Here is a 15,470-nt window from a genome sequence, read left to right on the forward strand (position 1 = left end):
AAACCATCTTCCTTTTGCGAATGAAATGACATCCATTCCAGGCCTTTTTTCTCTAAATCATTTTCTTAATTTTCATTGTTGGATCAAGACATACTTTTTGGTCTTTACTTTCCCATCCCACCCAATACCAAGAAAGACAATAGATATTTGAAAGAGCTGCTTACCACCAGAATGGCATTAAAATGGTCACTCTTCACCTTCTGTACTTGAATGCAGGATGCTGGCACTTGCAATAATCCCGCCCCCTTGGAAAGGCTCCCGGCATCTCTGTTGGACATCGAGTTGTTATTGCTAGTCCCTACACCTAGGGCTGCCCTATATAAATAGGTGTGTGTAAGTTTCCCCATTCCTGCAATCTCAACCATCTCTGGGGTAAAATGAGAGCTTGGGAGCATCCGCACATTGTACCGGTACTTTTCATACTCATCCGTGGGGCAACAACAATTGCAAGAGGGGTTAGTCCTACAGTGGAAAAGTCGAACAGCAAAAAGGAAAATGATAAATCCAAAAAAGACAAGGGAAAGGCAGCCCAGAGCAATGATCAAGTAGAAGTTCAAGTTAGACAGCTGCTGCCCATGTGTTTCCAGGCTGTCATCAAAGTCTGGGAGTGCTTGTGGGAGAGTGTCAGCTAGTAGAATTCCCAAAGATACAGTAGAGGAGAGGGAAGGATCCCCACTGTCTGTCACCAAGATCACCACTTTGTGCTTGATGGGGTCACTAGATCTCATTGAACGACTAGTCCTAAGTTCCCCGGAATTTGGTAAAACCTGAAATAGGCTTGCGTCAGAAGAGTGCAGAAGGTGGTAAGAAAGCCAAGCATTCTGTCCACTGTCTGGGTCATGGGCTACCACCTTGGTCACGAAATAGTTCGCATCTGCCAAGCGTGGCACAATTTCAACTGCCACTGAAGCATTTCTCACATCTGGATACAAGATGACTGGGGCATTATCATTTTGGTCTAAGATGGTAACACTGACAATAAAAGTAGCAGTCAAAATTGGGAAGCCATTGTCCTTTGCCTCTACTTGGAAATGAAAATTTTGGAGTTGCTCAAAGTCAAAAGTGTCTTTTGCATAGATGATTCCATTGTCTGCATTAATGGCTAAATATCTGGACAAGGAGCTGCCCTGGATGTCAATGTCCCTGAGAAAGTAAGATAACCGACCATTCTCCCGGAGGTCTGGATCAGAAGCTGACACCTGGAAAACAGATGCCCCAGGCTTATTGTTCTCTGCTATGTAGATTTCACGCATCTGGTTGAGGAATTTGGGAGGATTGTCATTCACATCCGCAATCTGCACCCACAGTGCTTTCTGAGTGGCAATGGGAGGGGAACCCAGATCAGAGGCAGTGACTGTAATGTTGTATTCACTGACCTGTTCTCGGTCAAGAAGACCACTTGTGATCAGGCTGTAGTAATTGTCAAAAGAGGACTTGAGTTGGAAGGGGATGTCAACAGGAATCTTACAAATGATTTTCCCATTCTCACCAGGATCTTCATCAGTAATACTCAAAAGAGCCACCACCGTGCCCAACAAAGAATCCTCTGGGATGGGGCTGGACAGCGAAGTGAGTGTAATCTCTGGGGCATTGTTGTTCACATCAGTAATTTCCACCAACAGTTTGGCTACAGTGGACATGCCAAAGACTCCTTTATCCTTTGCCTCAATGAACATCTCGAGCAGGGGCTTTTGGACATTTAAAGCACCGTTGACTTTTATCTCCCCATTCTGGGGGTTGATGCTGAACATCTTCTGTAGCTCAGGGGGTGTACTGTTGCTAAAGGAGTAGAAGACCTCTCCATTCTGTCCTTCATCTAAGTCTGTGGCTCGCACCCTAGTGACCAGAATGCCTCTAGGAGAGTTTTCCAACACACTGGCCCTGTAGACAGAATGCTCAAAAATAGGGGCATTGTCATTTGTGTCCAGAACAGTTACTACAACCTGGGTATCTCCAGACCTCTGGGGGCTTCCTCCATCTTTAGCTGTGATAGTAAGCCTGTGTGTGACCTGCTGCTCCCGATCCAAGGGTTTTTCTAGAACCAGTTCAGGATATCGGCTCCCATCCCCGCGAGTCTGCATTTCCAGCCTGAAATGCTGGTTGGGGCTTAAAACGTAACTCTGGACACCGTTGATGCCTTCGTCGAGATCTTGGGCGACCGGGAGAGTAAACCGAACTCCCGGAGCCAGGAACTCGGCGACATTCACATGATATTCCTCTAGCAGAAACGTAGGAGTGTGATCATTCACGTCCAATATTTTAAACTGCAGTTTATAAAGTTCCAGGGGGGTTTCTAACACGAGTTCATAATTCAGAGAGCAGGTAGGCTGTCGTGCACAGATCTCTTCCCTGTCGATGGGCTCGTTAACAGACAAAACTCCGGTGCTCGCATTCAGGTTGAAATATTGCTTACTTGAACTGGTGATCATGCGGAATTTGCGGGAGGGCAGCCTAGCTGCATCTATACCCAAATCCTGTGCTAGGTTCCCGACGGGCGCGCCGCGCTCAGTTTCTTCGGCGATTGAGTACTCTACTTGTCCACGCACGGTGTAGAAAATAAGGCAGCACACCATTAAATAGACCCGCATTCTTTTTCCCTGGCTTCCTTCCCGCTCACCTCCCTGCAGATCGTCTCAGTCGTAACATAATCCCCCGTTTTCAACAAAGAGCTGAAGTAAGCGATGCCGCAGCTGACGGGAGAAAAGGCCAAGCCATGAAGCCCGCTTGCTTAAACGCAAGAGGAATGCACGGGCTCTTCCAGGCGCCGGCCGAAGACATGGCTCGCCCTTGGCCCTCCCGTGCTGATCCGGCTCGAACGAGTCCTCCGCCAAGGCAGACGCCGCTGACGCTGCCGGCTCGAAATGAGATCATGTGCAAAGAGGAATGCTGTACCGGAGCCGGCACCACCCTGGGACACAGCGCCGCTTAGAGGCCTCTTCCACAACGGCGAGATCCGTAGCCCTTTCTATGGTATATCACGAGGTCTCCGGGAAATGGAGAGGCTCCAGAGCAGAACGAGGGGAGCGGAATCGCCAACTCTGCAAAATCATGGGCTGCGGGTGAGAACATCCCCATCTTCTTCTCCGGAATTGACAGAAAATGGAGCCGTTTTAGAAAAGGAAAACATTTCTCCGACCTTGCTCCTAGTTGCTTCCTCAGCTGGAAAATGACCAGCCAAAGCAGGCGGAGCGGCATAGAAAAGGGACGCTTATCTCGAAGGAGCAGCGGCGCGAAAGAGATCCAAGATCAGCCTTCTGAAGGGGCTTCGTTCAGAAAAGCTGCCTGAAGAAATAACGGATTTTTTAAAATAAAGAGTCTCTGTTTCCTCCACTGTCTGCGGCATATAGTTGACGCCTAAGTAATTACACCTTAAGCCCGAAAGCCAAAAAAGATGATAGGAAATAATAGCAGCTGGGAAAGATAGTCCTACTCATTGTAATGATGCCAAAAATGAACTGCTGATAAAACATAAACATGATTCTGAAATAGGTTGAAATTATCCACAGAAATAAAATTAGTTGGATTGGATTGCTACTTTTGCTGTATTTTTTAGAAAAACAGATTGTATCGAGTTAAAAATTGGCCCTTTAAGCCACTGAATTCAGCCCAAGCATCGAAATCGAAGTGTCCCTGACAAATGACTGTCTAGGCTCCAGTGTTTCCAGACACTGGAGGTTTTTAAAAATGGACTGGACAACCATTTGACTGGGATGGCATAAGGCTCCTGCCTTAAACAAGTGGTTGGACAGAAGATCTCCGCAGTCCCTTCCAGCCCAGTGATTCTGTCATTTTATGAGTCTACATTCATAAGCACATCCAGCCACTATTCAATCACAGTCTATCGTTCTGTAACTTAAAATACATTATTCTATATCCTACTAAACAGAATGAAACAGAACAAGTCTTGGGGTCTTTTGCCACTTCCACCTAACACAGCTCCTGCAAAGTGTTATTTTTTTCCTGCTGACATTAAACTTCTCTTCCAGATGCACTTAACACACACACACATACAAAACCCACACAGAAAAAAACATTGGCACAGAACCAGAGCAACTCACCAGTGTGGCCATTCATCAAAACCATGCTAAGCAGAAAAAGATGGGGAATATTTTCCAGGTAGCTGGTGAGTTTAATATGAGGAAAGTGAAACAAAGGCAAAGAAAATCACCAATATCTGTCCTTAATATGGCCTGCACAGAGCAAAGAAGAATAATACATTTTGTTGGTTTATGCTGTGAAAAAATAGGGATTGTCAGTGGAGTAATGAATATTATGCTAATGTAATTTTCACCCAGCTTAAAGTTAGCATTTTTCAACCAATTCGTGAGAAGAGTCCTTAGTCTTCTAGGTGACATTGTCACTTGTACTTGAAGACCATCATTCTGTGTCCTACACTCTGAAATAGGTCATTGAACAGGTATCTCAGGGGTGTCAAACTCAAGGCCTGGGGGCCAGATCCGGCCCATGGGGTGCTTAGATCTGGCCCCTGGAAATAGCAAAGGAGCGGTCCGTGGTGCCTCTGCCAGCAAAAATGTGGGCGGCCCTCCTGAGCTCCATTTTTGCTGGCAGAGGGTTGTAGGACACCATCACAGCCAAAAATGGAGCTCGGGAGCAGAGTGCTTAGGTCACCACAGCCCCTCCCCCCACACGAGTGACATTAAGCTGGCCATGCCCATCCCCCCCTCCCGAGGTCAAACACAACCCTGATGTGGCCTCATTGAAATTGAGTTTGACAGGTATCTCATCTCAAGTTTCATCTCAACATTGTTTCCTAAATATTCTCATAGCAACTGGTTGCAAAATTGCTAACACACTATCATCTTACTTTCATAATTTGCAAGAGATTTTAAATGCAGGAGGAATGGATGTTTGAGACAGATATCTTCCTTTTTTAACTCCACTGAGGGTGTGTTTTTTGTTGTTTCTGTTTTTACAAAGCAAATAAATGGACATATTGTATCAGAAACAAGAACTGGAAGGGCAAGTACCAACCATTTTTTAAATTCCCTTTGTTTCTGCTGCTTCAAAATTAGTAAATTGGGGTGGAGCACTAACTGATATCCTTTGCATTTTCCTGTTGGTTAGCTCAATAGAACATTGTTTGATTCATATTTCCAGATTGGTAGGAAAGAAGATGGCTGTAGTTCAGTTTGAATTTCATTTTGAGGAACTCAGACTGTAAGTAATAGTGTGTGGATGCATCCTTACTTTCCAGAGACTAATGATCTTCATTACCTTTTTTGCATTCAGTTTATCTTAATCCCCCTCAATATGAAATCCTTAGAAGTGGCCACAGTATTTGAGATAATCTAATTAATGAAAAATAGTGTAGAATTATTGGTTCCATAATTTGGAAATCATATTTATTTTAATGATGCCTAAAACTACATTTGTCTTCACAGCTACAGTATGTTATGACTCATATTCAGTTTACAATCAATTACAACTCCAAAAGGTTTTTCACATATGCAAGTATTCTGTATTTCTGCATTCAATTAGTTAAGAATTTTTATTTTTTTCTGTAAAATTTCATTCTCTTACTTTATTTCACTTTTAAAAACTTACAGTTGGTTAAATTAATTAAATGAAGATTTTGTTTCTGTCTCCACAGAATTAGTTATTCCTGTTCAGTTTTGAATTATCTGCTCCTTGATATGCATTCTTTCCACTTCCTTACCCACTATGTCAAATATGATTCCATATTTGATAGTTCATTCAAATTCAGTTAAAATCCATTGATAAACAACCTGTACAAATGTTTTTTAAACCAGTGAACTGATCTAATTAATAAATATGCCCACACTGAATGTTAAATGTGAGTACCACAAATGTTAGGATGGCTCTGAGAATAGAAGGATGGGCAAAAATTGTAATGCAATTTCCCTGGCTGAAACAATGTATTATATATGCATAATAACAAGGAGATAGCTGCCTGAAAGTCCATTTCCACCTATCATTGTGAGGTTACTTTTAAACAAGCATGGAAAAAATGTTATTGTGTAGTGGGAATGCACAACAAAAAATATTTGCAAAACATATTAATCCTGTGATTAGTTCATAAAAAAGAAATAATCAAATCTCTTCTGGTAAGAGGAAGTTAAAAGAACATTCAGTTGATTATATTTTAGATACATTAGTTATCTTATTTCTCCGTTTTGAAAATTTATCTCTAATTCAAAATTTATGTTAGTGGCATAACAGGCACCTTTATTTATGTTATATAATACTTTTGCTCCAACATTTTATAAACAAAAAAAGTTTATTATATTTTGATTTTGAGTTGTATAAATGTACTTCTTGTTCATATTTTTAAATCTCATCCATTTAAATTTTCTCTTTAGTTTTACAGGTGCTCAACCTTTTCTATCCTAAGGGCTACATGCAAGACCAGGTGATGGAATAAGGGTAGCAAATAGAGAGCTTTCTGCTAGTATGTCAGGTTAAGTGAATTGGTTGGGAAGTGAAATTTTACATATTTGTTGTAGTGAGATTCCTAGAACAGAGAACTTTTATTTTCAGAGCAAACAGGAATAAAATCATATGGAGAGAGAGATGCATGAGGAAGGAGAAATATCTAATCTGAATGGCTTTACCAGGAATCTCATTGTTTTTCTGGTGCAAAATCTCTCCACTAGTTCATCTGATTGTATTTAGGGCTATCCTATTGTCCTATAATTTGGCTTATTTATGACTATCAATATCTAATTATTTTTATTAACTGTTTTCATTTTTTTTCATTTGGTATTTTAATGCAAAATCCTTTGCACTACTTTGAGATGAATGAATTAGCAATTTTTCCTTCCTGAAAATTCCAATATTTTTTTAAACTTCCTAAAAGAACAGATGTTAATATTGGCATTAAGGTTCATATAAGAAGGAAATGCTTTTTCTGGTATCATTAATGCAATTAATTACACATGAATATTACAGAACAGAGACAGGCTGTCATTAAACAAGGGCTGCTATTCTAATTGCAGAGCTAGATAGAGAAGGGATTTCCATCCCATCCCTATCATTGCAGTCCAAGGGGCCATCACTCCAATCCCACATCTATTCTTCCATTTCAAAGATCTGTTTAGTATTCTAAATAATATAACAGAAGAAGCAACATATTCAAATTTTTTAAAAGCCATTACATTTTCTATTTTCTTTCACAATCCAAGTCTTTCCAAGTCTAGTTTTACATGGGCGGGAGTCCAGTAATTGTATATTATATCCAATGGCTGTTCTTGTTCTCCCTTGTAGAATGATCTTTTGATACAAGAAAAAAAAACATCCTGCTTAAACAAAGCAGTATTTTAGTCCATTAAATTTTTTTTTTACTTTAACATAAATTTCAAATTATAGAAAAATGTTTCCTGGGTATGTTTTGAGGATGTTAGATATAAATCCAGGTTACGAGGTTAGAGACTTATGTGCAGCAGAGTAGGAACATTTTTCATAGAAAAAAAATTCTGAAAGCTTCACATTGGATTTCACATCTTTTTCCAGGCATATGTTTAAAAAGTAACCATGTGAAACTGCAGTTCTTGATTTTGAAAGGAAATTAAAACTAAGGGTAGTTAAACATGGATCTTGGAGTTCAAGAAATTGAATTTTAATATAGTCCGATCAGCAGGATTCTGTGGCAGCAGATGCTAATAGGAAAAGGAGCTCAAACTGGGTGCAAGCTCCTAAAAAAATAAGAGAATATTAAAAGCACAAATGCAAAGGTTTTTTCCAGGTACTATTACCAAGATGATAGGTAACCTGTATTTAAGCATATGTCTATATTTGTTATTTTCAGCTGGTTTTTCTCTACTATCAAATTCATTTTGAATTTTCTTTCTGACTTCTAGGGTACTACCTATCTCACCCAATAATGTTTATCTCCATTTGTTTATCAATGATATTATTAAAAATATTGAAGTATAAGGAACTCAGAGCTAAATCTTGTTGCTCCCCACACGTTAACTCAGTCCAGCTCAATGTGGTGATGAAAACTTTTTGAGTATTATTTTTGAACCAGCTAATTTTCCATTTCAGGGTTATGCTGTCCAGCCACCTGTAAGACAGATGAAATACCAGATAGGAGGGTCATTACCCCTCATATCAGTGGTGGGTTGCAGGCGGTACGCCCTGGTACGGAGCCTGCTTGGAACACTGGGTACCGTTCCGGTACGGTGCTCCAGAGGGCCCACCCGCCTGCCCGAGCTCCTTATCTGTCCTTTAAAGCCTTCAATGCTTCCGTAGATGCACATGGTGCATACAGCGCCTGCGCGATGCTCCACCGAGCAGCTGGAGCGTTGCAGAGGCTTGCGGAAGCGTTGCTGACAGGTACAATAAATGTGCGTGCTGCGTGTATGTGCGCGCGCGCTGCACCCGTCCATGTGGGTGAAGCTGAGCCCGTTCCAACCGTACCAGTTGGAACGGGATCCGGAACCCACCACTGCCTCATATATACCACAAATCTGGCTTTCATGCTCAGCCTCTTTGCACTCACCATAGTTATTGTTGTGCCAGTGGCATGAGTGATTTGGGGAGAATACAACTATCAGATAAACACCAACTTACATAGAAAACCTACTGATCGTTATACATCTTTTCTTATTGTAAATCATACCATAACATCCATCATGGTCAGTTAGGCCCTTTGATTAAAGCCACATCTCTATAGTCCAAACCGACAGGGAAACCAACAGGGATATACCATAGGTCCCCAACCTATGGGCCATAGCCCATTTTTGAGCCATGAGGGATGAATGTCAGGCGCTTGTGCATGCTGCTCACATAAATGGAGCTGCATGCACATGTGCTTGCCACTCACATGGAACCATCCCCTCCCCCCCACCTGTGAAAAGCTGGAAATGTTGAGGAACTCTGTACTAAAGGATTAAAATGTACATTTATAGGTTTATTTATTTGCTTATTATTTAATTTTATTAACTATTTTTTAAAAGTATATAAACAATACAAAATGAAATTCTGTAAGTTGAAGTCCGCCAGGCTTAAAGTTGACAAAGTTGGAGACCCCTGTCCTAACAGACTCAGCCTTCCGAGGTGGGTAAAATGATGACCCAGATTATTGGGGGCAATATGCTGACTCTGTAAACGGCTTAGAGTGGGCTATAAAGCACTGTAAAGCAGTATATAAGTCTAAGTGCTATTGCTATTTATTATTTATTTATTGTACTTATAATGAAAGTTATTTATTTTTCTTTCCCTCACCAGACAACTGAATTTTGCCATCTCTGCTAATTATGTCATTTTCACCAATCATTTTTCTGTTATGACCAATAAATATAGCCAGCAGCTTCAATCAGTTGACCCAAATGCTCTCTGAGCTGGAGGTTGGTGATGTTTAGCTGGTTATCATACTGTATTCATAAAACCACATCACAAATTGACAGATGATCCCCCCCCCTCAGCAGTTTTATATACATATTGAAAAGCAAGGAGGAAGAGGATTAAACCCTACTGCACTTTGCATTCGGGTAGCTCCCTGGCCAACTGCTTCTCTCTCCTCTCTCCCACCCTCACCATCACTGGAACTGAAGCAGAAGCACTGCAGAACAGTGTCTTTTATCATCAATCCTAATGGATGAGCTACAAGGGTACTTTATTTGATCATGCCAAATACTGTTAAGAGGTCTAATATAACTAAGAGGTCCTATCCTGGGCATGTAACAGCAGAGGTTATCAACCCATAGTATCTCAATCCAATGTCCATTCTTTAATCATGACTGAAAAAAACCAAATAATCATTTTAGCTCATTACCAAAATGTTCCCTCAATAGAATGACTGCAAAAACATCTGAATCCAGAGATAGCTTCTTCTATGGAAATTATTGAACCACCCTTTTCAATAATATAACCAACACACCCTCTTCATGGAGAGATATAATTCAACTAATTCACTTCCTCTTCCAGTCCCAGAAGTATCCAAGGAAGGCAGGGATCAAGTTCACAGGTGGCAATGGTCATACTTGAAATAACTCTTTCCACCTCTGTAGGCCCTAATTACAGGTAGTCCTTGATTTACAACAGTTTGTTTAGAGACGATTCAAAGTTACAATGGCACTAAAAAAAGTGACTTATGACTGTTCTCCCACTTATGACTGTTGCAGCATCCCCATGATCATGTGATCAAAATTAAGATGTTTGCCAACTGGTTCATATTTATGGCAGTTGCCGTATCCTGAGGTCATGTGATCACTTTTTGAGACCTTCTCATAAGCAAAGTCACTGGGGAAACCAGATTCACTTAACAACCGTGTTACTAACTTAACAATTGCAGTGATTGGCTTAACAACTGTGGCAAGAAAGGTAATAAAATGGGGCAAAATTCACTTAGCAACAGAAACTTGGGCTCAGTTGTGGTCATAAGTCAAGGACTACCTGTACAATGAATGCCTCAAAAGGCCAGATGTGTTCTAAAGAGGGCTGGAAGAATTTGTAATTGGTTCTACCCATTATTATACTACTGCCTTGGTTGAAACCTAGAACAGGAAACTCATTAGGTTAATTACCATAGGGAACTAAATTTATATGATTTGTTGTTGTTAGTCGCGAAGTCATGTCCGATCCATCGCAACCCCATGGACAACTTTCCTCCAGGCCTTCCTGTCCTCTACTGCCTCCCAGAGTCCATTTAAGCTCACACCGACTGCTTCAGTGACTCCATCCAGCTACCTCCTGCTCTGTTGTCCCCTACTTCTTTTGCCCTCAATCGTTCCCAGGATTAGGCACTTTTCCAGTGAGTCCTTTCTTCTCATTAGGTAGCCAAAGTATTTGAGTCTCATCTTCAGGTTCTGGCCTTCTAAAGAGCAGTCAGGGTTGACCAGTTTGATCGCCTTGCAGTCCAAGGGACTCGCAAGAGTCTTCTCAAGCACCATAGTTCAAAGGCATCAATTCTTTGGCACTCAGCCTTTCTTATGGTCCAACTTTCACAGCCATATACCTTGAGTATACAGACTTATGTTGGAAGGGTGATGTCTCTGCTTTTTACTATGCTGTCCAGATTTTTAACTTCTTGGCTGCACTTCCCATCTGTGGTAATCTTGGAGCCCAGGAAAATAAAATCTGTCACAACCTCCATTTCTTCCCCATCTATTTGCCAAGAATTGAGAGGGCTGGATGCCATGATCTTAGTTTTCTTAATGTTGAGTTTCAAACCAACTTTTGCACTCTCCTCCTTCACCTGCATGAAGAGGCTCTTTAGTTCCTCTTCTGCCATTAGTGTGGTATCATCTGCATATCTGAGGTTGTTGATATTTCTCCTGGCAATCTTAATTCCAACTTGTGATTCATCTAGCCCTGCCTTTCTCATGATGTGCTCTGCATATAAGTTAAATAGGCAGGGCAACAGTGTATAGCATTGCCAAACTCTTTCTCAATTTTGAACCAATCAGTGGTTCTGTGTCCAGTTCTCACTGTTGCTTCTTAACCCGCATATATGTTTCTCAAGAGACAAATAAGATGGTCTGGTACTCCCATCTCTTTAAGAACTTGCCACAATTTGTTGTCACACACACAATCAAAGGCTTTAGCAAAGTCAATGAGGCAGAAACAGATGTTTTTCTGGAACTCCCTAGTTTTCTCCATGATCCAGTGTATGTTGGCAATTTGATCTCTAGTTCCTCTGCCTCTTTGAAATCCTGCCTGTACTTTTGGTAGTTCTCAATCCACATACTGCTGGAGCCTAGCTTGTAGGATTTTGAGCATAACTTTGCTAGCATGTGAAATGAGTGCAATGGTGCAGTAGTTTGACCATTCTTTGGCATTGCCCTTCTTTGGAATTGGAATGAAAACTGACCTTTTCCAATCCTACGGCCACTGTTGAGTTTTCCAAATTTTCTGGCAAATTGAGCGTAGCACTTTTACTGCATCGTCTTTTAAGATTTTGAATAGCTCAACTGGAATAGTGTCACCTCCACTAGCTTTGTTGTTGCTCAGATTTCCAAAAGCCCATTTGACTTCACATCCCAGGATATCTGGCCTGAGGTCATGGTTATCAGGGACGTTAAGTTCATTCTTGTACAGTTCTTCTGTATAATTTTGCCATCTCTTCTTAATTTCTTCTACCTCTGTTATGTCCCTGCCATTTTGGTCCTTTATCATGCCCGTCTTTGCATGAAATGTTCCCTTCATATCTCCAATTTTCTTGAAGAGATCTTTGGTCCTCTTCCCTATTCTATTACTTTCTTCTATTTCTTTGCACTGTTCATTTAAGAAGGCATTCTTATTTCTGGAATTCTGCATTTAGTTGGGTGTATCTTTCTCTTTCTCCCTTGACTTTCGCTTCCCTTTTTTCCTCGGCTATTTGCAAAGCTTCCTCAGACAGGCATTTTGCTTTCTTGCATTTCTTTTTCTTTGGGATCGTTTTAGTTGCTACCTCTTGTACAATGTTGCGAACCTCCTTCCATAGTTCTTCAGGCACTCTGTAGAAAAGATCTAATTCCTTAAATCTATTTGTCACCTCTATTGTATATTCATCAGGGATATTATTTAGTTCATACCTGAGTGACCTAGTGCTTTTCCCTACTTTTTTCAATGTAAGCCTAAATTTTGCAATGAGAAACTCATGATCTGAGCCACAGTCAACTCTTGGTCTTGTTTTTATTGACTGTATAGAGCTTCTCCATCTTTGGCTGCAGAGCATATAGTCCATCTGATTTCTGTGTTCACCGTCTGGTGATGTCCATGTGTAGAGTCGTCTCTAGGGTTGTTGGAAAAATGTGCTATGATTTTCATATTCTCTTGACAAAATTCTACCCTGCTTCATTTTGTACTCCAAGGCCAAACTTGCCTGTTATTCTGATTATCTTTTGGCTTCTTACTTTAGCATTCCAATCCCCCATGATAATAAGGACATTATTTTTTGGTGTTAATTTTATAAGGTGTTATAGGGCTTCATAGAACCAGTGAACTTCATCCTCTTCAGCACCAGTGGCTGAGGCATAGACTTGGACTACTGTGATATTGAATGGTTTATCATGGATAATCCATTTGAACTGAGATCATTCTGAAATTTTGGGGATTGTATCCCAGTATTGCTTTTCCTACTCTTTTATTGACTATGAAAGCTACTCTATTTCTTCTGAGGGATTCTTGCCCGCAGAAGTTACCTGGTGGTCATCTGAATTAAATTCACCTATTCCTGTCCATTTTAGTTTGCTGATTCCTAAGATGTTGATATTCAGTCTAGTCATCTCTTGTTTGACCACATCCAGCTTGCCTTAATTCATGGATCTTACATTCCAGGTTCCTACGGAGTATAGATCTTTACAGCATTGGACTTTCCTTTCACCACCAGATACACCCACAACTGAGTGTCCTTTCAGCTTTGATCCAGTCACTTCATTCTTTCTGGCACTACTAGTACTAGTCCTCTGCTCTTCCCCAATAGCATATTGGACACCTTCCAACCCGAGGGGCTCATCTTCTAGCATCATATCTTTTTGCCTTTTGGTACTGTCCATGGGGTTTTCATGGCAAAGATACTGGAATGGGTTTGACATTTCCTTCTCCTTCCTGATCACGTGTTGCCAGACCTCTCTGCTATGACCTGTCCACCTTGGATGGCTCTGCATGGCATAGCTCATAGCTTCATTGAGTTATGTAAACCCCTTCGGCACGACAAGGCAGCTGATCCATGAAGGGGTTTTTATGATCAGGCTGGATCAATTTTTATGTATGACACTCAAGTGTCAATCCATGGAGTGTTATACATTGTGCTGCTGGACTTTGCCTAACATAGCCTTAAACTTTGTTAACAAATTGTAAGAGATATGTTAATAGTATTATAAATGTCTCTTGGATGAATAGGAGGTATATATTTCCTTTTGGGTTAAAGGAGATGATCACTCAAACTTATCTTAAGGAATTTTTCAGAAGTGGGCAACTATAGATAATCTCCAACTGCCTATGTTGGATAAGGTGATCTTGAAATCGGTAATTTTTCTTTTAGAGGCAACCCTGGAGAAAGCAAATAGATCCATTCCAAAATGGTATTGGAGCAGATTTTGGGATTCAGATTACTTTGGTCAGTCTGGTGGATGATTTTTATCTGGAGTTCAGTGTTCATTTATTTATTAAACGTATATATTATATATTTCATATATTTATTAAACTTAATTACAATGACGCTGACATACTTCTCTTCTTGAGCTTTTGGTGGCGTTTAGTATAACTGATTGTGCTATTCTTCTGGATTTCTGGGAGATATGTGTACGGGATACATTACTTTCCAGGGGTTCTCTTTTTCCCTTTCAGAGCATATCCATACTAGCAAGTTACCTTGCTACAAGCATTATCCACCACTGTCAACTTAAAACACTCAAATGCATAATCAATTATCTACAGCCCTTTCTAAATAATAACATCATTCTTTCACAGGCTGGCCCTTAGTTGCTCATAGAAATTCCCTTTCCTGATACCTCACCTTATTGCTGTGAAAGTACAGTATCTTTATTGGTTTTACTGCCAAAAATTCATATTTGTAATTCATCTGATGTAGATATTTCTTGAATACATTTTTTAAAAACCCTATTAGGAACATTCAGTTTTTACAATATTATATCAATTTTATCCTGAGATAATTGTTTTCAAGTATTCATAAATACTTGATGGAAACATAATTGAGTCAAATGAAATGAATATATCACAGAATGTAAAGGCTTGGAATTGGAGACATCCTAGTCCTACCTCTTGCCCAGTGCAGAAATATACTATCACTGTAATCAATAAGAGAAATGTATTATACTACTATTACTACTACCACTAATATTTATTCTACTTCCATTCCAGCAACATTTCTGAACTTGTTATATTGTAGAAAATACAGTGGGCCTCCCAATGTTGTGGATTCCTGTTTCAGAGAACAGATACTGAATGAAAGGACACCCATCCATTGTCAGTTCCAGCGAACCCACGGGTCTGGAGCTGCCATTCGGGGGAGAGGGGGGGGGGCTGTGGGCACTGCTGCCAGGAATCGTGCTTACCAACTGGGGATCTCCCTTCTCCACATGCAATCCAGCTGAGAACTCTCCATAACTGATAAACTGAGAACAAGCCATGACTGATTGCTGGGTGGTTTTCACTCTGGGTCACGAGGTGATGGGTGTGCGTGTGTGCGGGGATGGGGATGGGGTTTAGCCTAAATACATAATAAAGTATAAAAGGTGGTGGGGAGCACCTGATGTCAGCTGTGACAGTTTATTCATTGCCTTAAGTGCTTTGTTGGCCAGTTTGTGCCGGAGGAAGATAAACTACATTTTCAATCCGTCTCTGCGTTTGGCTGTTTTCCTTAATCCTTCGGAACTTGACATCCATATTATTACTAGTAGCCCCAAATTTAGGGCAGACATTGTTACTCAATGGGACCAAAATTCTCTGGGTCTAATTTTAATTTTTAATTTTTATGTTATGTATTTATAAAATTTGTAGGGCTTCCCATCTCCAAATACCAAAACCTGGGCAGCTAACAATAT

At 40.6% G+C, this 15,470-nt stretch overlaps 2 protein-coding genes across 2 annotated transcripts in view; both read right to left on the bottom strand.

Moving 5' to 3' along the window:
• LOC116510589 (protocadherin alpha-5-like) overlaps positions 1-15,470 on the bottom strand; it is a 126,610-nt gene that overhangs the window by 82,582 nt on the left and 28,558 nt on the right. Inside the window, exon 3 of the mRNA XM_032220198.1 lies at positions 4,354-4,366. Coding sequence (XP_032076089.1) covers positions 4,354-4,366 — 13 coding nt within the window. The remainder of the gene's footprint in view (positions 1-4,353; positions 4,367-15,470) is intronic.
• LOC116510181 (protocadherin alpha-C1-like) lies at positions 105-2,814 on the bottom strand. The gene has a single exon (XM_032219651.1). The coding sequence runs from the start codon at positions 2,586-2,588 to the stop codon at positions 105-107; it is 2,484 nt and encodes an 827-aa protein (XP_032075542.1). The 5' UTR covers positions 2,589-2,814.

This window comes from Thamnophis elegans, chromosome 6 (genome assembly GCF_009769535.1).
Source record: "Thamnophis elegans isolate rThaEle1 chromosome 6, rThaEle1.pri, whole genome shotgun sequence".
NCBI classification, from domain to species: domain Eukaryota; kingdom Metazoa; phylum Chordata; class Lepidosauria; order Squamata; family Colubridae; genus Thamnophis; species Thamnophis elegans.